General features: G+C 39.5%; 1 protein-coding gene across 10 annotated transcripts in view; it reads left to right on the forward strand.

The window, feature by feature from the left end:
* The window catches only part of TTC23 (tetratricopeptide repeat domain 23), a 115,809-nt gene that overhangs the window by 2,295 nt on the left and 86,286 nt on the right, over nucleotides 1-27,228 (forward strand). For 8 of the 10 annotated variants that reach the window (XR_496885.3, XM_007990539.3, XM_007990542.3 and 5 more), the window contains exons 2-3: nucleotides 19,620-19,819; nucleotides 26,913-27,036. Coding sequence is in view for 9 of the 10 variants with exons in the window: in XM_007990539.3 (XP_007988730.3) it covers nucleotides 19,640-19,819; nucleotides 26,913-27,036 (304 nt within the window). In the remaining variant the exon portion in view is untranslated. Of the gene's footprint in view, nucleotides 1-1,905; nucleotides 2,025-19,619; nucleotides 19,820-26,912; nucleotides 27,037-27,228 lie in introns of those variants that run through there. The other 2 variants (XM_037987640.2, XM_073012976.1) reach the window with 2 other exon arrangements.

A 27,228-nucleotide genomic window follows, 5' to 3' on the forward strand; every position in this document is an offset into this window, starting at 1 on the left:
TTTCTTTTACTTAGCATAATGTTTTTGAGGTTCATCCATGTTGTAGTATGTCTCATTACTTCATTCCTTTTTGTTGCTAGGTAATAATCCACTCGATGGCAAGACCACATTTTATTTATTTAACAGTACCAGTTAACAGACATTTGGATTTCTTCCAGTATTTAATGATAGTGTTTAATTGTACTAATTGTAATTGTATTACAGTAAATACAGTACAGTATTTAGCTATTATGAATAATGCTGCTATGAAGATGGGTACAAGTTTTTGTATGAACATGTGTTTTCAGTTTTCCTGGGTGTGTATCTATGAGTGGAATTACTGTCATATGGTAACTCTGTATGTGTAACTTTTTGAGGTGTTGTACAACTGCTTTCCAAGGTGAATTCCCACTTTACATTTCCACCAGAGTGTATGAGGGCTTCAATTTGTCCACATCCTCACTAACACTCCTTATGATCTGTCTTATTCATTCGGCTGGATTTTAAGTGGTATCTTATTACAGCTTTCATTTGCATTTTCCTAATGACTGATGATACGAAGCATCTTTTCATGTGCTTATTGACTATCCATAGATCTTCTTTTGTAAAATGTCTTTCAAATATTTTTCCTTTTTTTTTAATTGGGTTGTCATCTTGTTACTGATTTATTTATTTATTTATTTTGAGACCAAGTCTTGCTCTGTCGCTCAGGCTGGAGTGCAGAGTGGCGCGGTCTCGGCCCACTGCAATGTCTGCCTTCCCGCTTCAAGCAATTCTCCTGCCTCAGCCTCCCAAGTAGCTAGGATTACAGGCGCCCATGACCGTGCCCGGCTAATTTTTTTGTATTTTTAGTAGAGATGGGGTTTCACCATGTTGGCCAGGCTGGTCTGGAACTCCTGACCTCGTGATCCACCCGCCTTGGCCTCCCACAGTGGTGGGGTTACAGGCATAAGCCACCGCACCAGCCCATGTTACTAATTTTTTTTTTTTTTTTTTTTGGTCACAGAGTCTCACTCTGTCACCCAGGCTGGAGTACAGTGGCTCGATCTCAGCTCACTGCAACCTCCGCCTCCCAGGTTCAAGCAATTCTCCTGCCCCAGCCTCCCGAGTAGCTGGGATTACAGGTGCCCGCCACTATGCCCAGCTAATTTTTTGTATTTTTAGTAGAGATGGGGTTTCAGCATGTTGGCCAGGCTGGTGTTGAACTCTTGACATCATGATTTGCCCACCTCAGCCTCCCAAAGTGCTGGGATTACAGGCGTGAGCCACCGCGCCCAGTCCCGTGTTACTGATTTTTAATTGTTCTTTATATATTGTGGTTAAAGTCTTTTATCAGATTAATGATTTACAAATCTTGTCTCCCATTCTGTGGTTTGTCTTTTAACTTTAATAATAGTATCTTTTGAAGCAATAAAGGTTTGGATTTGATGAAATCTAATTTATGTTTTTTTTTCTCTTTTATCACTTGTGCTTTTGGTGTCGTATCTGAGAAGTCTTTGCCTAACAGGCCAGGTCCTGTGAGTCACACCTGTAATCCCAGTATTTTGGGAGGCCAAGTCGAGTGGATCACCTCCACTCCAGCCTAAGTGACAGAGTGAGAGTGCATCCAAAAAAAAAAAAAAAAGTTCATGAAGATTTACTCCTATGTTTGCAATGAGTTTTATAGTTTTACCTCTTACTGTTAAATCTTTACTCCATTTGGAGTTAATTTTTATATATGGTATGAGGTGTAGAGATCCAACTTTATTCATTTGCATGTGTCTATCCAGTTATTCCAGCACTGTTTCTTGAAAAGACTGTTCTCTTCCCATTGAACTATCTTGGCACCCTTGTTAAAAAATAATTCACATATATACGAGTTTATTTTGGACTCTCACCACTATCCCATTTTTCTATATGTCAATTCTTTTTTTTTTTTTTGAAACAGAGTCTTGCTCTGTCACCCAGGCTAGAGTATAGTGGTGCAATCTCGGCTCACTGCAACCTCCGCCTCCCAGGTTCAAGCAATTCTCCTGCCTCAGCCTCTCAAGTAGCTGAAATTACAGGTACTCGTCACCACCTGTAAATTTTTTGTATTTCTAGTAGAGATGGGGTTTTGCCATGTTGGCCAGTCTGGTCTCGAACTCCCGACCTCAAGTAATCCACCCACCTCCGCCTCCCAAAGTGCTGGGATTACAGGCATGAGCCACCACACCTGGCCTCTATATGTCGTTTCTTATGCCAGTACCACCACGTTGTTTTGGGGAGGGCTTTTCCCCAGCTTTATTGAAATATGACTGACAAACTAAAAATTATATACATTTGAGGTAAACATCATGGTATTTTGATATAAGTATACCTTTTGTAATGATTCCCACAATAAAGCTAGCTCACACATTCATCACCTGACATCATTACCATTTTTGTGTGTGTGATGAGAACACCTAAGATCTTAACAAATTTCTGTTATTTTCTATAGTTACCATGCTGTATATCTCTAGAACTCATTTACCTTATAACTGAAAATTTATAAGTACAACACTTTTGATTACTTTTACTGTAGTTTTATAGTAAATTTTTAAAATGGGAAGTGTGAGTCCTCCAACTTTATTCTTCTTTTTTAAGATTGTTTTATTTATTCTTGGTCTTGTATTTCCATCTTAATTGATCCATAATAAGGATCAACTTGTTAATTTCTGCAAAAAAACAGACAGCTGAGATTTTGATGGATATTACATTAAATCTGTACATCAATTTGAGGAGTATTCTATCTTAGTATTGAGGCTTCTAATCCACGAACATGGAATGTCTCTCCATGTATTTAGATCTTTAAGTTCTTTCGATAATGTATGATTTTCATTGTACAAGTCTTGTATTTGTTTTGTTAAATTTATTCCTACATGTTTTATTCTCTTTTATCCTATTTTGAATCAAAATGTTTTCTTAATTTTATTTTATGATTATTTATTGCTGACATATAAAAATACAATTTTATTTATTTATTTTGTATCTCATGGCCTTGCCAAACTTTAGTCGTTCTAATGGGGTTGGTGGGGGGTTTGTTTATTTATTGTGGAATCCTTAGGATTTTCTACGTAGCGGGTCATGTCATCCGATAATAATGTTTTATTTTTCCCTTTCTAATCTGCATGCCTTAATTTATTGTTCTTGCCTAATACTCTGACTGTAATATCCATTACGACCTTAACTACAGGTGGTAAGAGCAATCGCTCTTGCCTTGTTTCCAATCTTAAAGGGAAAACATTCAAACATGCTCCATTAAGTATGATATTAGCTTTAGGTTTTTGTAAATCAGGTTTTTTTGGTTTTGTTTTGTAATTTTTAATTTTTGTGAGTACATAGTAGTAGGTGTATATATTTATGAGATACATGTGATGTTTTGATGCAGGCATACAATGTATAATAATCACATCAGAGTAATTGGGTATCTGTCTCCTCAAACACTTATCATTTCTTTGTGTTAGAATGATTCCAATTCTACTCTTTTAGTTATTTTGAAATATACAATAACTTAGTGTTGACTGTAGTCACCCTGTTGTGATATCAAGTACTAGATCTTATTCATTCTGTCTAACTATGTTTTGTACCCATTAACTATCCCCACTTTTGCCTCCCACCCCAATACCCTTCCCAGCCTCCGGTAATCATCATTCTACTCTCTGTCTTCATGCGTTCAGTTGTTTTAATTTTTTGCTCTCATCAATGAATGAGAACATGCAAAATTTGTCTTTCTGCCTGGTTTATTTTGCTTAGTATAATATCCTTCAGTTTCATCCATGTTGTTGTAAATGACAGGATTTCATTCTGTTTTGTGTGTATGTCTACCACATTTTTTTATCCATTCATGTGTTGATGAACATTTAGGCTGATTCCAAATCTCGACTGTTGTGAATAGTGCTGCAGTATACATGGGAGTGCGGAAAGGATCTATATGGAGCAGTGGGATTGCTGGATCATATGGTACTTCTTCTGTTTTTAGCTTTTTGAGGAACTTCCATACTATTCTCCATAGTAATTGCAGTAACTTGCATTCCCACCAACAGTATATGAGTGTCCCCCTTTCTCCACATCCTCACCAGCATCCATTACTACCTTTTTAATAAAAGCCATCTAAGGTGGGGTGAGGTGACCTCATTGTAGTTTGATTTGCCTTTCTGTGCTGATCAGTGATGTTGAGTATTTTTTCATATACTTGTTGGTCATTTGCATGTCTTTTGAGAAGTGTCTATTCAGATCTTTTGCTCACTTTTTAATCAGATTATTAGATTTTTTTTCCTGTTGGGTTTTGTTTGAGCTCCTTATATATTCTGGTTATTAATCCCTTGTCAGATGGGTAGTTTGCAAATATTTTCTCCCATTCTGTGGGTTGTCTCTTCGCTTTGATTGTTTCCTTTGCTATACAGCAGCTTTTTTACTTGATGTGATCCCATTTGTCCATTTTTGTTTTGGTTGCCTGTGCTTTTGAGATCTTTTTTTTTTTTTTTTTTTTTTTTTTTTTTTTTTGAGATGGAGTCTCGCTGTGTCGCCCGGGCGGGAGTGCAGTGGCCGGATCTCGGCTCACTGCAAGCTCCGCCTCCCGGGTTCACGCCATTCTCCTGCCTCAGCCTCCCGTGTAGCTGGGACTACAGGCGCCCGCCACTTGAGATCTTTCTTAAGAAGTCTTTGCCCAGACCACTGTCCCAGAGAGTTTCCTCAGTGTTTTCTTTTGGTAATTTCATAGTTTCAGCTCTTACATTTAAGTCTTTAATCCATTTTGATTTGTAAAATCAGGCTTTTATTAGCCTTTTATCAGGTTGGGGAAGTTTTTTAAATCATGATTGGATAATGGATTTTGCCAAATGTGTTTTCTGCGTCTATCAAGATGATCAGATGGTTTGTGACCATATTCTATTACATAGTGTATTATATTAATGATTTCAGATGTTAAACCAACCTTCCATTCCTAGGATAAACCCCCCCTTGATCATAATGTATTATCCTTTGCATTTGTTGCTAGATTTGGTTTGCCAATATTTTGTTGAGGATTTTTGTGTCCATGTTCACGAGGGATATTCATTTGTTATTTTCTTGTGATGTCTTTGTCTGGCTTTGATATCAGGGTAATACCTCATAGAACAAGTTGGAAAGAGTTTCCTTCTCTGTTTTCTGATAGAGTTTATGAAATATTCATGTTGTTTCTTCTTTAAAAGTTTAGTAGAATTCATCACTGATGCCATCTGAGCCCGGGCTTAACTTGGTATAAATATTTTTAATTACTATTTTAAATTTTTTACTTGTTACAGATCTATTCAGATTTTCTATTTTTCTGTTATTTGGTTTCAGTATTTTTTATCTTTTTAGGGTGTTTTTCCAGTGCCTTAGCTTGCATATGGGTAAGGTTGCTTCTTAACTAGCGTACACTAGCGTACACTAGCATACGCTAGTTAAGAAACTAGTCATAATGGCTTTTTTTTTTTTTTTCCCTGAAACAGGGTCTTGCTCTGTCACCCAGGCTGGAGTACGGTGGTGTGATCTCAGCTCACTGCAGCCTCTGCCTCCTGGGCTCAAGCAATCCTCCCCACTCAGCCTCCCGAGTAGCTGGAGGAGCCGAGCGCCACCACACCCAGCTGATTTTTGTAATTTTAGTGGAGACAGGGTTTTGACATGTTGCCCAGCCTGGCCTTGAACTCCTCGGCTCAAGCCGTACACCTGCCTCAGCCTCTCACAGTACTGGTATTACAGGCATGAGCCACCATGCCTGATTGATAAGGTTTTTTATTTCCTAAAAGCCACTGCCCTGAGGGCCCCTGCCCCTTCCTCAGGCTCCCCTACGTCTCTCCACAAGTCAGCATCCAAAGGTTCACACCCGGAATAGCAGGGGACCTTCAAAACCCAGCTCCAGCCTCGTTGGCACCTGTATAGATTGGTTGGCCCTCCTGCTATTTCAGTTATTATTTTGAATATCACCACTTGGAAATGGAAGACTGAGACTCCACTTCAGACCTCTTCATCCTAACACCTTGATCTCGGGCTGATTATGTGCTTTAACATTCTACTGGGCAGGTCTGGTAGAAGGAACAGTATCAGTTGACTGAGTAGGTCTCCCTGGCAGTTGTGATTCAGAGGCCTAGAAAGCTGAACCCACACCTGGCAGGAAGAGGGTGGTTTGTGGGACCTGGGCTGATGTGTGATGAAATTTTAAGCCCCAGCTATAGCTACTACAAAGAAAAGAAAAGTGACTGATGATAAGCATGTAACTCAAAGTAAGTGAACTCAGAAGCATGTTTTTTGTTTGTTTGTCTGTTTGAGACAGTTTCGCTCTTGTTGCCCAGGGTGGAACGCAGTGGTGCAGTCTCAGCTCACTGCAACCTCTGCCTCCTGGGTTCAAGAGATTCTCGTGCCTCAGCCTCCGAGTAGCTGGGATTACAGGTGTGTGCCACCACACCTGGCTAATTTTTTGTATTATTAGTAGAGACAGGGTTTCTCCATGTTGGTCAGGCTGGTCTCGAACTCCCGACTTCAGGTGATCTGCCCGCCTCAGCCTCTCAAAGTGCTGGGATTACAGGCATAAGCCCCCGTGCCCAGCCTGAGAAGTATGTTTTTATGTTGAGGATGTTACTGTATGATGCCACATACATTGAAACACACACATTTAAAGTAAGGCCACAGACTCAAATGCCTCTGGAAGCCAGACAGGTAACATACCTCCTCCTTTCGTTGATTCAGAGGCGTACTTTTTTTTTTTTTTTTTTTTTTTTTGGCATTTGAACATCTCTGAAATTAGAATGAACATTACAATTGCAAGTCAAATGGTGTATAAAAAAGGTAGCATCTTATAATCAGTGGTGCTTTAGATTAGACGAAATACAGAGAGTGATGTTGGCCAGGAAAATTATATCCTTCTCTGTTGGCCTTTCACTTTGAAAGAGAGAAATGGATACAGAGACCTACTTTCCTACAGTAAGACACAAGAACAATGACAAATGGGAATGACTTTGCTGCCTTCATATCCGGTAGCCAATAGGGATTGGTGGCAACAGGAAAGTATCCTTGCCTCCAGGGGCAGCTACCCCTCTTCCCTGGCTGATTACTGCCTGTGGTGACACAGATCTAGTGTTGACAAGTGTTCTGAGTTTTCACAAGAAGTCAGAAACCCCAAAATCTACATCTTTATGTAACTCCTAATTTTAAAATGATGGCTCAATTTTTTTAAACTGGCCAAAAAAAAAAAAAAAAAAAAAAAAAAAGTATATACAAGTTAGATGAGCTTATGAGCGCTCAGAATAAATATAACCTCTCTTTTAAGGATGCAATATTAAGAGGCAGCATGAGACAAACCACATTTTACAGTTAAGCCAAAAAAGAAAAGTTAAATCCATTTTGAAGTTTAACACTAGGTTCAGAGGCCCAGAATAATAAATACTGCGGGGCATCTTACTTATTTCCTCTTTAAACTTTCTTTTCTGACTCCCCTAAATGGAAGATAAGAAAATATAGTTAAATCTATTGAAAATGTTGCATTCCTGTATATAAAAATGTATGGTCACTTTTTAAAATGCAGGCTTGAGTTTCCAAAGCAACATTTGCTTCCCACTGCTATAGACTGTGGTCAGTGAAAGGCAGGGAAACCACTTGTCATGGGAAACCACCAAATTATGAGAAGACCAGGGTCCTAATTCTGGCTGTGTGATGTGCAACTGATTTAGCTTCATTTCATCATCTTTATTTATAAAATGGGGATGATAATACCTACCCTCTGTACCTTACATGGTTGTAAGGGCCACATGAGATAAAATATGTGAAAGTATAAAGTGTTATGTATATATTAGTTGGTATTGCCCAAATCACATGGGTAGTTGGGACAGCACAGTTTCTTGAATCTCAGATTCTCCATCTCTGGCTACTGCTCTTCTCTAGACAGCAGCACCTGTTGAAATGGTCATCTTATCAGCCAGTGGGGTTGAACAGATGAGGAAGCATAAGGCAAGAAGTTATTAGAAAAAAGTCAGCCAACATCTTGGGATCTCAAATAGCACTGTGTCTCTGTACAACAGGGTATAGGCAAAGCTTTCATGTTAAACCCGAAGTATTGACCTTTAACGTTTTTATTTATTTTTATTTATTTACTTTTTATTTTATTTTATTTTATTTTTATTTTTTTTGAGACAGAGTCTCACTCTATCACCCAGACTGGAGTGCAATGGCACAGTCTCGGCTCATTGCAACCTCTGCCTCCCTGGTTCAAGCGATTCTCCTGCCTCAGCCTCCAGAGTAGCTGGGACTACAGGTGCGTGCCACCACACCAGGCTAATTTTTGTATTTTTAGTAGAGATGGGCTTTCACTGTGTTGGCCAGGGTGGTCTCGAACTCCTGACCTTGTGATCTGCATGCCTCAACCTCCCAAAGTGCTGCTGGGATTACAGGCGTGAGCCACCACACCCACCTGACCTTTAACATTTTTAAGAGGTACCCAGGAATGAGAACACTACCTGCATTGTAGATCAATCAACCTCTCTAGCATTCTCACAGTTTGACCTTTGGCTGATTCTTTCTTTCTCTTTTTCATATTTTTGTGCTATAATGCTTTATGAGGAAAAGAGTCAATCACACTCTTAGCCTGAAATGAATTAATGCCTTCTTAGCCTGAAATCCAGCGTTTTACTTTTCCCCTAGCTCAGGGTTTCCCAAACTGTTTTTAAAGTGCTATTTCCATAAGATTTAATAGGTGCTCAAGAAAAAAGATAATCTCATGGTCAAAAAAAGATTGAAAAAGTGGTGTATACTATACCCACTCTGGGATATTCACAAGGTATTAAAGTTTTGAGAAGACCTGAATTAAAGAAACTTGTCCATGTTTACCCATTTATTTGATCACAGAATCCTCCTTTTGTGGAACCGATATTTGTGTTTACCAACTCATTTGATCACCTCTGTCAATAACCCTCCTTGATGGAATGTACATTAATGTCTTGTGGCTCTAGTGTACTGCAGAAATTGGCTTGGAAAATGCTGTTCTATAGCCATGTCCCTCATTTCACATACACCAAATTGAACCACCAGCAGTTAGCCATATTCACTTTCCCACTTCCAAGCCTTTTCTAATTATTCACTCTGCTTGGGATGCTTTCTCTTCTCCTTGTTCTCTGGAATCTTTTCAGCCAAACAAGCAAGGTCATTGCAGCAGCAATGATTCCCATTTCTGAAGTCTTAGCACTTGCCACTCTTCTAGCAATTTTAGCACCTAGTACTATGCTAATGTGTACCTGATCATTTTTCCTTCTCTACTTTACATTTCTTGGGGTTATTGTTTTCCACATAGTACATTAGCCTAGTGCATTGTTTGTAGCCAGAATTCAGTAAATAGTTGTGGAATGAATAAATAAATGAGTTGTGGCCAGGTGCAGTGGCTCATGCCTGTAATCCAGCACTTTGGGAGGCCGAGGTGGGCTGATCACTTGAAGTCGGGAGTTCAAGACCAACCTGGCCAACATGGTGAAACCCCATCTCTACTGGAAAAAAAAACAAAAATTAGCCTGGCATGGTGGTGCGTGCCTGTAATCCCAGCTACCTGGGAGGCTGAGGCAGGAGAATTACTTGAACCTGGAAGGCGGAGGTTGCAGTGAGCTGAGATCGTGCCACTGCACTCCAGCCTGGGTGACAGAGTGAGACTGCATCTCAAAAAATAACAATAATAAAAAATAAATAAACAAGTTGCAATAGGATGAAATTTAAAATATTATCTATAGTAAATAATGGAATTGGAGTTTGTAGAGGAGGAATGGGGAGGGATCTCTGAAAGGCTGATCTATGTATATGATTTTTAACAGCTTTATTAATTGGCATAAAAGTATACAATTTGATGATCTGGGGCATCTGTGTGCACCCAAGAAACCACAACCACAGTCAAAATAATGAGAAGATCTGCCACCGCAAAAAGTTTCCTCATGCCCCTTGTAATCCCTCCACTCCACCCTCTCCTACATCTTCCTCCCTCTTGTGTACCACCCCCTTCATACCACCTCCTTAGCCCAATTCAAGGGAATCACTGATCTGCTTTTGGTCATTATACATTGGAGTAGATTTCCTTGAAATTTATATAAATGGAATCATGCGATATATACTCCATTTTGCCTGACTTCTTCACACGGCATAACTATTTTGAGATTTATTCATGTTGCAACATGTTCATTCCTTTTTATTACTGAGTAGTATTTCATTGTATAGCTACACCACAGTTCGCTTACCCATTTACTTCTTTATAGGCATTTGGGTTTTTTCTAGTTTTTTTGGCTATTAAAAATAACAATTCTATGAACATTTGTAGGTAAGTCTTTTTATAATGTATGCTTTAATTTCTCTCATGTAAATACGTAGGAGTTGGCCAGGCATGGTGGCTCATGCCTGTAGTTCCAGAACTTTGGGAAGCTGAGGAAGGTGGATCACTTAAGGTCAGGAGTTTGAGACCAGCCTGGCCAACATGGTGAAATCCCGTCTCTACTAAAAATACAAAAATTAGCCGGGCATGTTGGTGGGCGCCTGTAATCCCAGCTACTCGGGAGGCTGAGGCAGGAGAATTGCTTGAACCCAGAAGCAGAGGTTGCAGTGAGCTAAGATTGCACCATTGCACTCCAACCTGGGCAATAGGAGTGAAACTCTGTCTCAAAAAAATCAAAAACAAAAACAAAAACTTAAGAGTGAAACGATTGCTCCTGTGCTAAGTGTATGTTTAACTTATTAAGAAACTGTCAGGTATGACACCAGAGGCAAAGGCAACAAAATAAAAAATAAATAAATTGGGCTACTTAAAAATTGAAAACTTTTGTGCAAAAACAGGACAATAATCAACAAAAGGTAATCCATGTAATGAAAGAAAATATCTACAAATTGTGTATCTGATAAGGGGTTAAGGTCTAGCATATATAAAGAAATCCTACAGATCAACAGTAACTAGAACAACAAAAACAATTAAAAAGTGGGAAAAGGATCAGCCTCAGTGCCTCACACCTGCAATCCCAGCACTTTGGGAAGCCAAGGCAAGAGGATCGCTTGAGCCCAGGAGTTGGAGACCAGCAGGGGCAACAGAGATTGAGGCAGGAGGTTCACTTGAACCCAGGAGTTGTAGGCTGCAGTGAGCTGTGATCACACGACTGCACTCCAGCTTGGGTGACAGAGTAAAACCTTGTCTCAAAAAAAAAAAAAATGTGGGAAAAGGACTCCAATAGACATTTCTCCAAAGTAAGTATACAGATGGCCAATAAGTACATGAAAAGATGTTCAGAATCTCTAGTCATTAGGGAACTGCAAATCAAAGCCACCATGAGATAGCACTTCATATCCATTAGGATGGCTATTATTAAAAACAGAAAATAAGTTTTGTCGAGAATGTGGAGAAATTGGAGCCCTTGTGCTCTGCTGGTAGGAATGTAGAATGGCATAGCCTCTGTGGAAAACAATACGATGTTTCCTCAAAAAATTAAAAACATAGGGCCGGGCGCAGTGGCTCACTCCTGTAATCCCAGCTCTTTGGGAGGCCGAGGCGGCAGATCACGAGATCAGGAGATTGAGACCATCCTGGCTAACACAGTGAAACCCTGTCTCTACTAAAAATACAAAAAATTAGCCGGGCATGGTGGCAGGCACCTGTAGTCTCAGCTACTCTGGAGGCTGAGGCAGGAGAATGGTGTGAACCCGGGAGGCGGAGCTTGCAGTGAGCCGAGATAACGCCACTGCACTCCAGCCTGGGCGACAAAGTAAGACTCTGTCTCAATTAAAAAAAAAAAAAAAAAATTAAAAACATATCATATGATCCAGCAGTTTCACTTCTGGGCATGTACCTCCCAAAAATGAAAGCAGAAACCCAAAGAGATACTTGTAAATTAATGTTCAATCGCAGCATTATTCACAATAGCTAAAAGGTGGAAGCAACCCAAGTGTTCATTAATGGATAAATGTGTAAACACAGTATGTTATATAGTATTTAGCCTTAAAAAGAAAGGAAATTCTGACATGCTACAATATGGATGAACTTTGAAGGCATTATGCTAAGAGACATAAGCAGTCACAAAAGGCAAAATAATGTATGATTCCACACATACAAAGTACCTAGAGCAGTCAAATTCAGAGACAGAAAGTAGAATGTGTGTTGCCAGAGGTGGAGGGTGGAAGGAATAGGGAGTTACTGTTTAATGAGTACAGAGTGTCAGTTTTGCAAGATGAAGGAAATTCTAGAGATGGACAGTGGTAATGGTTGTACAGCAATGTGAATTTACTTAATGTCGCTGAACTGCACACTTAAAAATGGTTAAAATGGTCATGGCACGGTGGCTCAGGCCTGTAATCTCAGCACTTTGGGAGGCCAAGACAGGCGGATCACGAGGTCAGGAGATTGAGACTATCCTGGCCAACGTGGTGAAACCTCATTTCTACTAAAACACAAAAAGTTAGCTGGGCATGGTGGTGCACGCCTGTGGTCCCAGCTACTCGGGAGGGTGAGGCAGGGGAATCACTTGAACCCAGGAGACAGAGATTGCAGCGAGCCGAGATCACGCCACTGTACTCCAGCCTGGCGACAGAGCAAGACTCCGTCTCAAAAACAAAAACAAACAAAAATGCTTAAAATGGCCATGTGAAGAAAGGGAAAAAAATGAAAAGGTTAAAATGAGAAATTTTATTTTTTTATATATATATATGTATTTTTACTACAATTTTGTTTTGTTTTGTTTTTTGAGAAAGTGTCTTCCTCTGTCTCTCAGGCTGGGGTGCAGTGGTGTGATCTTGGCTCACTGCAGTCTCCTCCTCCCAGGCTCAAGCCATCCTCCTGCTTCAGCCTCCGGAGTAGCTGAGACTACAGGCACATGCCACTGCATTCGGCTAATTTTTGTATTTTTTGTAGAGACAGAGTTTTGCCATGTTGCCCAGGCTGGTCCCAAACTCCTGAGCTGAGGTGACCCTCCCGCCTCCACCTCCCAAAGTGCTGGGATTATAGGCATGAGCCACTGTGTCTGGCCTTATTTACATTTCCAGCAACAGTGTATGAGAGTTCCAGTTATTCCCCATCCTCATCAACACTTAGTACAATAAGTCTTTTTAATTTTAGTCATTCTAATTGATGAGTAACATCTCATTGTGGTTTTAACTTGCATTTCCCTGATGCCTAATAGTGTTGAATATAAAGCATGTGCTTATTTGTTCTTGGTATATCTTCTTTGATGAAGCATCTGTTAAAATAAATTGCCCATTTTTGGCCAGGCATGGTGGCTCACGCCTGTAATTCCAGCACTTTGAGAGGCCAAGGCGGGCAGATCACGAGGTCAGGAGATCAAGACCATTCTGGCTAACACAGTGAAACCCCGTCTCTACTAAATATACAAAAAAAATTTAGCCAAGTGTGGTGGCAGGTTCCTGTAGTCCCAGCTACTTGGAAGACTGAGGCAGGAGAATGGCATGAACCTGGGAGGTGGAACTTGCAGGGAGCCAAGGTCACGCCACTGCACTCCAGCCTGGGTGACAGAGTGACACCCCGTCTGAATAAATAAATAAATAAATAATTTGCCCATTTGTATAGGGAGCTGTTTTCTTGAGTATTGAGAGTTCTTTATACCAGTAAGATACAAATCTTACATCAGATACATATTTATGAAAATATTTTCTTCCAGCCTCTAGTTTTCTAATGAACAGTTTCTCTTGAAGAGCAAAATTTAAAATTTTGATGAAATCCAATTGGTTATGTTTGGTGGTCATAGCTAGGAAAGCTTTGCCTAATGCATGGTCACAAGGGTTTTCTTACACATTGTTTTGATAGTTTTAAGTTTTACATTTAGCTCTATTCAATTTTGAGTTAATTTTTATATATAGTATGAGATATAGATCAAAGGAGTTTTTGGTTTTGTTTTATTTTTACATGTGAATATCCAGTTGTTCCAGTATCATTTGTTGAACAGACTTCTTTCTCCAAGGAATTGCTTTTGCATATTTGTCAGTAATCTGTTATTCATGTATGTGTGGGTCCATTTCTGGACTCTCCATTCTGTTCCATTTCTTGTCTATCTTAACAGCAGTACAAACTGCCTTGCCTACCATAGCTTTATAATAAATATAGGTCAATAAATCTGTATTTTAGATTTAAGTCTAAATTTCACATTGAGATTAAAATCTAAAGTCTATATTTTAGATTTAATGAATAAATAAATGAATGGGAAAAAGCCATGTTAATCTTCCAACTGTGTTCTACTTTTACAAAGTCATTTTGGTGTGCTAGATTCTTAGCATTCTTATACGAACTTTAAAAACAATTTGTCGGCCGGGCGCGGTGGCTCAAGCCTGTAATGCCAGCACTTTGGGAGGCCGAGACGGGCGGATCACGAGGTCAGGAGATCGAGACCATCCTGGCTAACATGGTGAAACCCCGTCTTTACTAAAAAATACAAAAAACTAGCCGGCCGAGGTGGCGGGCGCCGGTAGTCCCAGCTACTCGGGAGGCTGAGGCAGGAGAATGGCCTAAACCCGGGAGGCGGAGCTTACAGTGAGCTGAGATCCGGCCACTGCACTCCAGCCTGGGCCACAGAGCGAGACTCCGTCTCAAAAAAAAAAAACAACAACAAAACAATTTGTCAGTTTCTACCAAAAAAACACAGAAACCCATGTAGAGTTTTGGATTGGGTATGCTTTAAATCTGTAGCTCAATTTAGGTAGAATTAACATCTTAATAATGTTCAGTCTTTCAACCCGTGGATATGGTGTATGCTTTTATTTACTTAGACCTTCTTTAATTTCTCTCAGTAGTGTTCTGTAGTTTTAACTTTTGTACAGGTCTTACTCATCTTTTGGTAAAATGTATTCCTATTCCCTATTTTTGATGCTATTACACATGGTATTATATTTTAATTTTAATTTGATTGTTCATTGCTGATACAGAAAAATATTATTTTGTGTAGTGATCTTATATCCTACAACAAGCTTGTCCAACCTGTGGCCTATGGGCCACATGTGGCCCAAGACAGCTTTGAATGTGACCCAACACAAATTTGTAAACTGTATTAAAACATGAGACTTTTTTTTCTTTGCAGTTTCTTTTTTTTTTTTTTAAGCTCATCAACTATTATTAGTGTTAGTGTATTTTATGTGTGGCCCAAGACAATTCTTCATCCATATTGGCTCAGGGACACCAAAAAATTGGACACCTCTGTCTTACAATTTTGCTAAACTTATTTATTAGTTTTAGTAGGTTTTTTGCATATTTCATCATATTTTCTATATAAATGATAGTAGAGATGTACTGTTTGTGAATAAAGGCAGTTTCATTTCTTTCTTTCTGATCTGGATGTCTTTTATTTTCTTTTCTTGATTGATTGCACTGGCTAGAAGCTCCAGTACAATGGTGAATAGTAGTATTGAGAGTGAACCTTCTTGTCTTATTTCTGATCGTAGAGATAAAGCATTCAGTCTTTCACTGTTAAGTCCGATGTTGGCTGTAGGTTTTTCAAAGGTGCCTATCAGATTGAGGAAGTATAATTCTATTCCTACTTTGCTAAGAAGTTTCATCAGGGATAGATATTAGATATTAGATCTTGTCAAGTGCTTTTTCTCTGTTGAGTGACATGATCATACAGTTTTTCTTTTTTATTAATATTTTGGGCTTTGGTAGTTTATGTCTTTAAAGGAATTTGTTCATCTGTATTGTCAAATTTATGGTATAAAGGTATTCATAATATTCTCTTATTAACCTTTTAATATTTGTAGAATCTGTAGTGATGGCATCTCTCTCATTTTTTATTTTGTACAACATGATGTTTTGAAATATGTATATGATGTGGAATGGCTAAATAAGCTAATTAACGTATGTATTACCTCACATATTTATCCCTTTTTATGATCAGAACACTTGAAGTCTACTTTCTTAGCAATTTGCAAGGAAACAATACAGTAGTCACCATGTTATACAATAGATCTCTTGAATTTATTTCTCCTCCCACAACCTCTGGTAACCAGCATTCTACTCTCTACTTGTGTGAGTTCAACTTTCGTAGATTGTACATATGAATGAGATCATTCAGTATTTGTCTTTCTGTGCCTGGCTATTTCACTTAACATAATATCTCCAGGTTCATCGTGTTGTCACAAATGACAGGGTGCCCTTCTTTTTTAAGACTGAGTAGTATTCCGTTGTGTATATGTGCCACATTTTCTATATTCATTCATCTGTTGATAGACATTTAGATTGACACCATATCTTGATCATTGTCAATAATGTTGCAATGAACATGGAGTGCAGGTATCTTTTCAATATACTAATACTGTTCTTTGGATATATCACCCAGTAGTGGGATTGCTTGATCATATGGTAGAGTTCTATTTTCAATTTTTTGAGAAACCTCCTTACTGTATTCCATAATTTACATTCCCACCAGCAATGTGCAAGGATTCCCTTTTCTCCACATCTTCACCAACATTTATCTTTCTTTTTTTAATCATAGCCATTTTAACAGGTGTAAGAAGAAATCTCATGGATATAATTTGCATTTCTCTAATGATTAACAATCTTGGGCATTTTTTCATACTCCTATTGGACATTTGTATGTCTTTTGAGAAATATCTATCAGGCCCTTTGATCATTTCTTTTTTTTTTTTTTTTTTTTGAGATGGAGTCTCGCTCTGTTGTGCAGGCTGGAGTGCAGTGGTGTGATCTTGGCTCACTGCAACCCCCACCTCCCAAGTTCAAGCAATTCTCCTGCATCAGCCTCCCAAGTAGCTGGGACTACAGGCATGTGCCACCATGCCCAGCTACTTTTTTGTGTTTTTAGTAGAGATGGAATTTCACCATGTTAGCCAGGATGGTCTCCATCTCTTGACCTTGTGATCCACTCGCCTTGGCCTCCCGAAGTGCTGGGATTACAGGTGTGAGCCACCGTGCCTGGCCAAATTTTTCTTTCTTTGTGTCCTTACTCTATAAGCTTTTTTCCATTTTTAAAATTTTTTATTTTCTTTTTTTACTTTTTAAACTTTTTTGTTAAAACTAAGACACAGGACAGGCATGGTGGCTCACGCCTGTAATCCCAGCACTTTGGGCAACCGAGGCGGGCTGATCACCACCTGAGGTCAGGAGTTCGAGAGCAACCTGACCAACATGGAGAAACCCTGTCTCTACTAAAAATACAAAATTAGCTGGGCGTGGTGGCGCATGCCTGTAATCCCAGCTACTTGGGAGGCTGAGGCAGGAGAATCGCTTGAACCTGGGAAGCAGAGGTTGTGGTGAGCCAAGATAGAGCCATTGCTCTATCTCCAGCCTGGGCAACAAGGTAAAACTCCATCTCAAAAAAAAAAAAAAAAAAAAAAGGCCAGGCACAGTGGCTCTCGCCTGTTTCTTTGAGAACATTGTAGTGCAAGTCTTCTGGTGATAAATTACTTAAAATTTTGTTTTTGAAAGGTATTTTCACAAGTACAGAATTTAAGGTTGCCAACTTTTTTCTTTCCATACTTGTTTGCTTTTTATTCCTCTAAGAAATCTGTTATCATCTTTGTCTTTATTTTTTATATGTAATGTGTCCTTTTTCTCTACTTTTGAGATTTTTGCTTTATCATAGTTTTAAGCAATTTGTTTATGATGTTTTGACTCTATTTGGTATAGTTTTCTTCATGTTTTTTGTGTTTCATGTTCATTGAGCTTCTTGGATCTCTGGCTTTATGCTTTTTCTGAAATTTGGAAAAATATTGGCCATTATTTCTTCAAATATGTTTTCTGTCCCTCCTCCAATCTGCTTTCCTTTAGGGACTGAAATGACATATATATTAGGCAACTTGAAGTTGTGTTACAGCCCACTGATTTTTTTCATTTTTGATAATTTTATTGCTATGTCTACAAATTCATCTTTTCATCTGCAGTTTCTAATCTGCCATTAATCCCACGCATTTTCATCTTCACACATAATTTTTCTATCTAGAAGTTCCATTTCGGTCTTTTTTATTTCTTCCATGTCTTTATGTAACTTTTTAAACCGATAGAATACAATTATTATAACTTTTTTAATGTTTTTATTTGCTAACTTAACATCTGTGTCAATTCTGGGTCAGTTTTGATTGATTGATTATTCTCATTACGGGCCATATTTTCCTGCTTCTTTGGATGCTTGGTAATCTTTGGATGTTAGACTTTGTGAATTTTACCTTGTTAGGTGTTGATTATTTTAGTATTCCTATGAACATCCTTGAGTATTGTCCTCTAGTGCAATCAAGTCAATTGGAAACAGTTTGATGCTTTTAGGTCTTACTTTTTATGATCTGTGTAGTGATCTGAGCAGTGTTCAGTCTACAGCTAATTATCAGCCCTACTGAGATAAAAGACTTCTGAGTATCTATCTAATGCCTCATGAATTAGAAATTTTTTCAGTCTGATTGCTGGCAACAGGCACCAGCCTTATGTGAGCACAAAACACTGTTCCCTGTAACTTCGTTGAAGGATTCTTTCTCCAGACTTAAGTAATTTTCTTACACACATGCTAATCAGTATTCTGTCCCTAGACTTAAGGGTGTCCCTCTGCTAATCTCTTGGTTCCTCTGTCTCTGGAGTCTTCTCCTCTTCAGTAATTTGTCCTGTCAGTTCTAGTCACCTTGGTCTCCCCAAATTCTCCACTCTACTTCCTCAACTCAGGTAGTCCACTGGGGTAACTTCTGGGTGCCCTCTCCCTGTGCTGTTTCCTGGAAACTCTCTCAAAGCAATAAACTGGGGTGATTTATTTTTTCCATCTCTCAGGAATTGCTCTCTCATTGCTTGTCTTGTTTCTTGAAACCATTGTTTTATCCTTTGTTCTGTGGGCTGTTTATTTGTTTGTTTTGGGTTATTTCAGGCCAGAGGATAAATGTAGTTACTATTACTTCATCTTGGCCAGAAGTAAAAGTTGTAACAACAGTTATTTGTTTTCTACCTCAGGGTCAGTTGGGCTTCAGCTGATTTAATCTGGGGTCATTGAGAGCTGTTTGGGCTAAGCTAATTTCTACTGGACTTTATATATATATGTACATACAAATACATATGTATGTGCTAAGCTAATTTCTACTGGACTTTATATATATATGTACATACAAATACATATGTATGTGCTAAGCTAATTTCTACTGGACTTTATATATATGTACATACAAATACATATGTATGTGCTAAGCTAATTTCTACTGGACTTTATATATATATGTACATACAAATACATATGTATGTGCTAAGCTAATTTCTACTGGACTTTATATATATATGTACATATAAATACATATATATGTGCTAAGCTAATTTCTACTGGACTTTATATATATATATGTACATATAAATACATATGTATGTGCTAAGCTAATTTCTACTGGACTTTATATACATACATGTGTATGTGTATAATACACACATATACACATATACATTTATGTGTGTGTGTGTTTATATATACATGCGTATGTATGTGTGTATATGTATGTGTGTATATATGTGTGTCCATATACATAAAGAAAGAAGGTTTAATTTAGTTGAAAGTAGAAATCAACAGGTCAGTAGTAGCCACCATAATCTTGGGATATAATACTACTAATTTCAAAGAAATTATGGTATAGTGTTGAAATGTATATTTCTAAAAATAACTATGTAAATTATCATTTAACATCTTTGTTTTTTATTTTAAAATTAGAAGACAATGTATGTAAAACTATGCAAGAATCACAGGAAACCCACATATCCAACCACCTAGATGAAGTTGTTGCTGCTGTTAGCATCACTCATAGAAAGAAGTTCCAAAACAAGCTGCCTCAGACAGCACTATTCCAGCCTCCTCGAGAGAAACTCCACCTCTGTGAAGAGAAAGCAAAGTCTTATTCCAACAGTCACGAAGTAAGGAGACTTTTGTTTCTGTATTTCTACTCCGGGATTTGAGCTATAAGGTATAATCAAGAGAAGTAGAATGTTTTGGATTACATTCCTAATCTCAGCAGTTTGGTACAGAGAGTATGTAAGACAGTGCCTTTGTTATAACGTGAATGAATGTAGTATCTCTAGGCTCCAAGCACAGCAGCTGGCACAGCCAACAACAAATATTTATTGAGGTCCCACTGTGTGCCAAGTCTGGGCACTGGGATACAACACAAACAAAGCAGATGAAGCTTCTGCTCTCATAGAGCTTATAATTCCTTATAATCTCAGATCTTGTTCTCTGCATGCTTCTTTCCCATTCTTTCCTCGAAAGTTTTACTCATTCACTAACTCATTCAGTAGGCATTTCTCTGTCACCTCTTATGTGTTGGGTCCTGTTCATCCATTCATCATAAATACCTATTGTATGCCTAATATGTGCCAGGTGCCATGTAGGTGCCAGGGGCACAGAAGGAAAAGCCACAGTCTTTGTCTTGGAGGGACTCGGGATTTGGTTGGGAAGATAGATGGGGGACAGATAATGGTAGTCAGTTTGATAAGTTCTGTGAGAGCTCGAGTGACATAGATACAAAACAGAAAGGGGTGGGCAGTGAGCCTGGAGGTGGTAGAGGGACAGCAGGTAAAGCACACTTTCTTGGGATGGGAGTTACGTAGACTGCATTAGTAAACAGTGCTTAGGAGTTGGACAGGTGAGGAAGAGTACCAAAATGTTCTGGACAGAGGTAGCAGATGGACAAGAGCCGAAGTTCTGAGGGAGTGCAGTCTATTTGGAGAACTATAAGGAGCTGTCTGGGACTAATGTGTTAGTGACACAGGGCAAGATATGAAGCTGGATTATGGGCAGGAACTGAGGCCCAGAGGGCACTCAAGGCCTAGTGAAAGAGTTTTGATTTTCCCCTGAAGATGATGGAGGATTACCATGAGGTTATAAGTAGAAGCATGCCATGAGCAGGTTTGATTTTAAGAACAATCACTCCCATAGCTGTGAAAGGTATGGACAAAAAAAGAGTAAAACTGGAAGAGGAGCATCAGTTAGGAGGATATTTGCAATAATCCTCCAATAATGAGGACCTGAACAACACGTGGCAGAGGCAATAGAAATGCTGAGCTCTTTTGAAAGGAATTTAGAAATGAAATCAGTGGGACAGGACTGGATGACCGAGGGCACATAGGGAATGGAGATGTGAGAGTGAGAAAGATGGGGTGTGTAGAATTCCTACCACCCAAGGTCTGAGTCTGCTTGGATGATTGGAGACTTGCCCATGACCTTCATCAGTATAGTGAAAGACCAGGATTATAGAGAAAGAGCACAAATTTGGTTTTGAGGTTGTACTTGTTCATTATGCAACAGATACTCAGTACCTACTATTTGTAGGCTCTAGGCTGGCAGCCTTTCTCAACCAGACTTCTGCAAAAGAATTAAGCCCTCATGCCCAAAGGCATTTAACAAATGTAAAGAATTAACTTATTTTCTGTGTATCTAGAATGGTATTAAACATGTCATTGTTCTGTGGTTCTGGTGAAGAATCCAGGATACAATGGTGAATAGGACAGACAAGGTGCATACCCTGATGGACCTGAGAGGCGATTGACATTGTAAATGGACCAGATTCTTATAGACTGTGATAAGTGCTAAGGAGGACATAGAGTGGCTCTGTCTTGGGTAGCGTGATCAGGGAGGGCCTCCAGGAAGATAAGGTGAGACCTGAGGAAGAGAAGGAGCCAGTGTGGAGGAGCTGAGGGAAAAGAGTTCTGGGGAGAGGAAATAGCACACCTAAAGCTACAAGGTAGGCACAAGCAGGACATATTTGAAGCAAGGAGAAGCAGCTGCAAGCTGACATTAAACATAGTGAGAGAGGCTGTCAGTTCACTTACGGCCTTGCAGGTTTCAAGCTAAGTGCCCTGGAAGGCCTTAAAAATATTTTCAGCAAGGTATTAACATGATGTAATTTACTTTTTAAAATAATCAGGTTTTTGGTAATTTTGTATTTTAAAGTAATTTCTGACTTACAGAAAAGGCACAAGATTCACTCATTGTTAACATTTGCTGTATTGCTTTGTTCTCTGACTCTCATTGTTTTTCTGAACTGAGAGTAAGTTATAGATATTATGGCCCTTTACCCCCAAATTCTTCAGTGTTTATTCCCTAAGAATAAAGCTATTCCCTTACATAGCCACGGTACAGTGATCGTAATTAGGAAATTAATGTCAGTATAATACTATTATCTAATCTGTAAACCTTGTTTATATTTCTTCTTAATAATGTCCTTTACAGAAAATAATCAGACCCATGGTTCAGTCTGTGAATTCATGCTAAATAGAGTTGTCATGTCTCTTTAGTCTCCTTTAATCTGAAACAGTTGCTTAACCTACTTTGTTTTTCATGATCTTGATATCTTGTAAATATGTACTCTAATTGTTTTGTAGAATATCTTTCCTTTTGAGTTTGTCTTATGCTTCCTCATGATTCTATTCAGATTGTACATTTGGAGCAGGAATACCACAGGTGTGACATGGGGCGCTCCTTAGTGTGTCCTGTCAGGAGGTGCAGAATGTCTATTTGTCTCGTGACAGTGATGCCAACCTTGAACATTTGGTTAAGGTGCTGTGTGGCAGGTTTCTTTACTGCAGAATTGCTATTTTTCCCTTTGTAATTAATAAGTATTTTGTGGGGAGATTCACTGAGACTATGTATATATTTAAAACTTCACTCCGTCAGTTTTAGTATTCACTGATGATTTTCACCTGAATCAGTTATTACTATGATGTTTGTCACAGAGCCAGTCGCTGACTTCCACATGCTTTCAACGTTGTTTGTTGGCATTCTATTTTAAGGAAGAGCTTTTCTTTCTTCACAGCTTATTTATCATTCATTTATTCCTATCAGTATGGGTTCAGGAAATTGTATTTTTCAAATACACTGCAACCTATTGTTTTCTTGGAAGCTCAGATTGTTCCATATCTGCCAATGGGAGACCCTTCAAGCTGACTCCTGAGTCCTCAATCCATCCTCTCATTGTTTAGCCACTTCCTGATGCTACCACTTGCTGGTAAATCATCTCAACTTTCCAGCCTTATATTCCTTCATGTTTAAATTGAGGGGACCAGATTAGATTATTTCCAAGGCTCCTCCCAGTTTTGAAATTGCCTTGCTACTTCATACTTGTCTTCTGTCTGCCCCTTACCAATGCCTATTGCTAAAGCCACTGGGACTGGTAGAATAAAGGTTGGAAAACCAATAGGGATATTTGGACCATGCCTTATAACATAAGGAAGTGAACGGAGGGCAAGCTGTTTCTTGTATACCTCTGTCCCCGCTCAGGTCCTGAGAACCAAGGTTATTATCAGGGAAGCCCAACTCAGCCTGCACAGTCCCCTTTGCTGGAAATCTGTATTTGGGACAGATTCACTATCAAAATAGATCTCCCTCTTTTTGTCTGTCTGGATTCCGTGATGTTGTCGTCATTTCCTTCTCTTTCATACACTGTAGTTGTTGTTCTCTTTCTCTCTCTCCAAAGAAATCATTCCGTAAACTTCCTGTGTCTAGAGGCAATAAAAAGGTGATTCCCAAAAGAAGTACAAACAGCCAGCTAACACATGAAGACGTTCAGCCTCATCAATTTGGGGGAAAAATGTGGACTAAATCCAGGAGAAATGGGCCAACTGACAAATTGACAAACTAAAACCAAAACAAAAATTCCACAATTTGTACTCAGTTCAACATAAGGGGCATTTCTGCTCACATATGATGTGTTGAAAGTATGAACTGGTGCAACCTCTTGGAGAGGTACTTCAGCAATAGCTACTCACAGCCTCAGAATTTTGCATATCCTTTACACAGCGATCCCATTTGGAGGAATTTATTTTGTGGGAATGTTTATGGGTGTGTGCAAAGGTATCCATACAGGATATTCAGTGAGTAAAAAATTTGCAGACACCTAAATGCCCAATAAGGAGTGGATTGAGTAATGCGGTTATGATATAATCTTATAATAAAATACTGTAGAGCCATTCAAACTTATATCATAGAAGATGACATGAGAAGTTATTCATATATTGTTAAAACAGCAGACTGTAAACCTGCAAGTAGCTTATGAACCTATTTTTGAAAAAGAAAAAATAGCCAGGTGCAGTGGCTCAAGCCTGTAATCCCAGCACTTTGGGAGGCTGAGGCGGGCGGATCGTGAGGTCAGGAGATCGAGACCATCCTGGCTAACAAGGTGAAACCCCGTCTCTACTAAAAATACAAAAATTAGCCGGGCATGGTGGGGGGTGCCTATAGTCCCAGCTACTCGGGAGGCTGAGGCACGAGAATGGCATGAACCCGGGAGGCGGAGCTTGTAGTGAGCAGAGATTGCACCACTGCACTCCAGCCTGGGTGACAGAACGAGACTCCGTCTCAAAAAAAAAAAAAAAAAGAAAGAAAAAGAAAAAATATAGATTCATAAAAATAAAGAATAAAGGGATATTTAGCTGCCTAGATATCTCTAGGGGGTAAACTTACAGGTGATTTTTAGTTTTTATCTTTTTGCTCGTCTGTGTTTTGACAATGAGCATACATTATTTTTGCAGTAAGAAACATGTTACTACAGAAAAAAAATGCCACAGTCCACCTTCTTTCAGCACTTTATGGTGAGCATGTATTCCTTAGCTTCCTCTTGCCAGGCCACAAAAGTGACTCTTCTTTGGCCAACTGTCTGGCTGTGTATTTTTGTCTAGAAAAATGTTGTTTTAGGGTGAAGGTGTTTCCAATGCATGTAGGAATTGTGTGGAAATGCAAGTCCTTTGAGCTTTGACATTGATGGGGGTGCATCCTAGGGGCATCCTGGGTCTTCTCCACAACTCCATCGTTGTTCTTACCTTTCTTCCTCTGCTTTGACCCCTTCAGCTTTCTTTCTTCAGCCATCTCTCTTGCTGTTCTGACTGTCTGCTGCTGCATAACACCCCAACAACTTAGTGTCTTAAAACAAAAACAACGATTCATTTTCTCATGAGCTTGCAGTTTTTGCAGAGCTCAGTGGGGTTTGCTCAGCTTTGTTCCACACAGCATCAGCTGGTCTTGAAAGGTCTGGAGAATCTGGTGCCAAAATGGTTCACTCAAACCATCAGTGCCTTTCTATGTGGGTCTTCTCTCCATGGGGCCATGTTGGCTTCCTCACAGCACTGTGGTTGGGTTCTGTATTAGTTTGTGGTGCTGACATAATAAAATTCCACACATGCTGTGGCTTAAAGAACAGAGTTTATTTCCTCACAGTTCTGGAGGCTGGAAGTCCAAGATCAAGGTGTGAGCAGGGCTTGATTTCATTCTAAAGCCTCTCTCCTTAGTTTGTAGATGACTGCCCTCTTGCTGTATTCTCACATGGTCATTTCTCCATGTGCATGCCCATCCCTGGTGTCTTTTCCTCTTCATATATAAGGATACCAGCTGTATTGGACTAGGGTCCACCCTAACACCTCCTTTGAACTTAAATCACCTCTTTAAAGACGTCATCTCCAAAAACAGTTAAATTATAAGCTGCTGGGGGTTGGGAATTAAATATATAAATTCAGAGAGGTTGTGGAGGGGACACAGTTCAGCCCATAACAGGTTTCAAGTGTGAGTACCCAAGAAGAGACAGAAAGCAAAGTCACCAGTTCCTTTAGACTGTGGCCTGAAAATTCGTCCTGCATCATTTCCTCCGGGTTCTATTGACCAAACAGTCATAAAGCCCAGATTCACAGGGAATGGGACATAGACCCCCATCTCTGGATGGAAGGAGTATCAGAGAATTTTGGAGCTGAGGGTTTTTGTTTGTTTGTTTGTTTGTTTGTTTTGAGATGGAATCTCGCTGTGTTGCCCAGGCTGGAGTGCAGTGGTGCAATCTCGGCTCACTACAAGCTCCGCCTCCCAGGTTCACACTGTTCTTCTGCCTCAGCCTCCCAAGTAGCTGGGACAACAGATGCCCACCACCACGCTTGGCTAATTTGTTGTATTTTTAGTAGAGACTAAAAATACAGGGTTTCACCATGTTAGCCAGGATGGTCTCAATCTCTTGACCTCATGATCCACCCACCTCAGCCTCCCAAAGTGCTGGGATTACAGGTTTGAGCCACCGCGCCCGGCCTGGAACTGTGTTTTAAAACTACCAGCTTTGCTTTGAGGATATGGCTGCTCTGAGATCACCTGGAGCTGGGAATCTAGTTTTCTGTTCTTTTTGTCCTAGCCCTGAATGAAAATGTGCTTCTCGCTGCTTTAATCAAGTCTGTAAGTCCTGCTGATCTCATTTGCTATGCTAGTATAGACGGCTAAGGAGAGTTTTGAATTGAGAGCTAAAGTATAGTATTTGACAGCCTGGGAAACATGGCAAAACCCTATCTCTACCAAAAATACAAAAAATTAGCCAGGTGTGGTGGTGCACACCTGTGGTCCCAGCTGCTCAGGAGACTGAGGTGGGAGGGTTGCTCGAGCCCACCCTGGAGGTCGAGGCTATAGTGAGCCAAGATTGTGCCACTGTACTCCAGCCTGGGTGACAGAGTGAGACCCTGTCTCTCTCTCTCTCTCTCTCTCTCTCTCTCTCTCTCTTTCTCTTTCTCTAACCCTAACCCTAACCCTGTCTCTCTCTCTCTCTCTCTCTCTCTCACACACACACACACACTCACACACCCACACACACAAAGTATAGTATTTGCAAACACTACCATTTGCCCCTGTTGTGCCTGCATATGGAGTAGCTGCTCATTGGTGGACAGCTGGGAAACCTAGAGAATGACTAGATGTCTGCTCTACTTTTTCTATTTTTTAAATTGTATTTCTTTTTTTCACCTTTAAATGTGCTATAAATTGTACTTCTTATGTTTATTGTCTATTTCATCTTACCAGCTGTACACTCTACCACCCCAAATAGATCTTTGTCTGTTTTGTTCTCTGATACATCTCAAGTGCTTTGAACAATGTTTTGCACATAGTAGTCACTCAGTATTTATCAAAGGTATATAAAAGCACATTGATTTTGTGTTTTGTGACTCTTAAGTTTTAAGTTATATAACTGGTAAGCCTGTTTTCTCTTCCTAACAGTACAAACAGGCCGTCCACGAGCTTGTGCGTTGCGTAGCACTGACAAGAATTTGCTATGGAGACTCACATTGGAAACTAGCAGAGGCACATGTTAATCTGGCTCAAGGCTACCTCCAGCTGAAAGGTAAGCTCGCCTTAGACCGAGGGTGATCAATTGGTTGATTTCTGCTCTTCTCCCCAAAATTTGATTCATACTTAATTCGAAGGATGGGGTTTTTTAATATTCTTCTTTCTAAATACCAAGAAGCCATTTCCTTTTAGAAAGAGTTGATAAAGTATATAACATGTAAATATTCAAAGGGGAAAAAGGGAAAAA

The sequence above is a fragment of the Chlorocebus sabaeus genome, chromosome 29, assembly GCF_047675955.1.
Source record: "Chlorocebus sabaeus isolate Y175 chromosome 29, mChlSab1.0.hap1, whole genome shotgun sequence".
Taxonomy (NCBI): domain Eukaryota; kingdom Metazoa; phylum Chordata; class Mammalia; order Primates; family Cercopithecidae; genus Chlorocebus; species Chlorocebus sabaeus.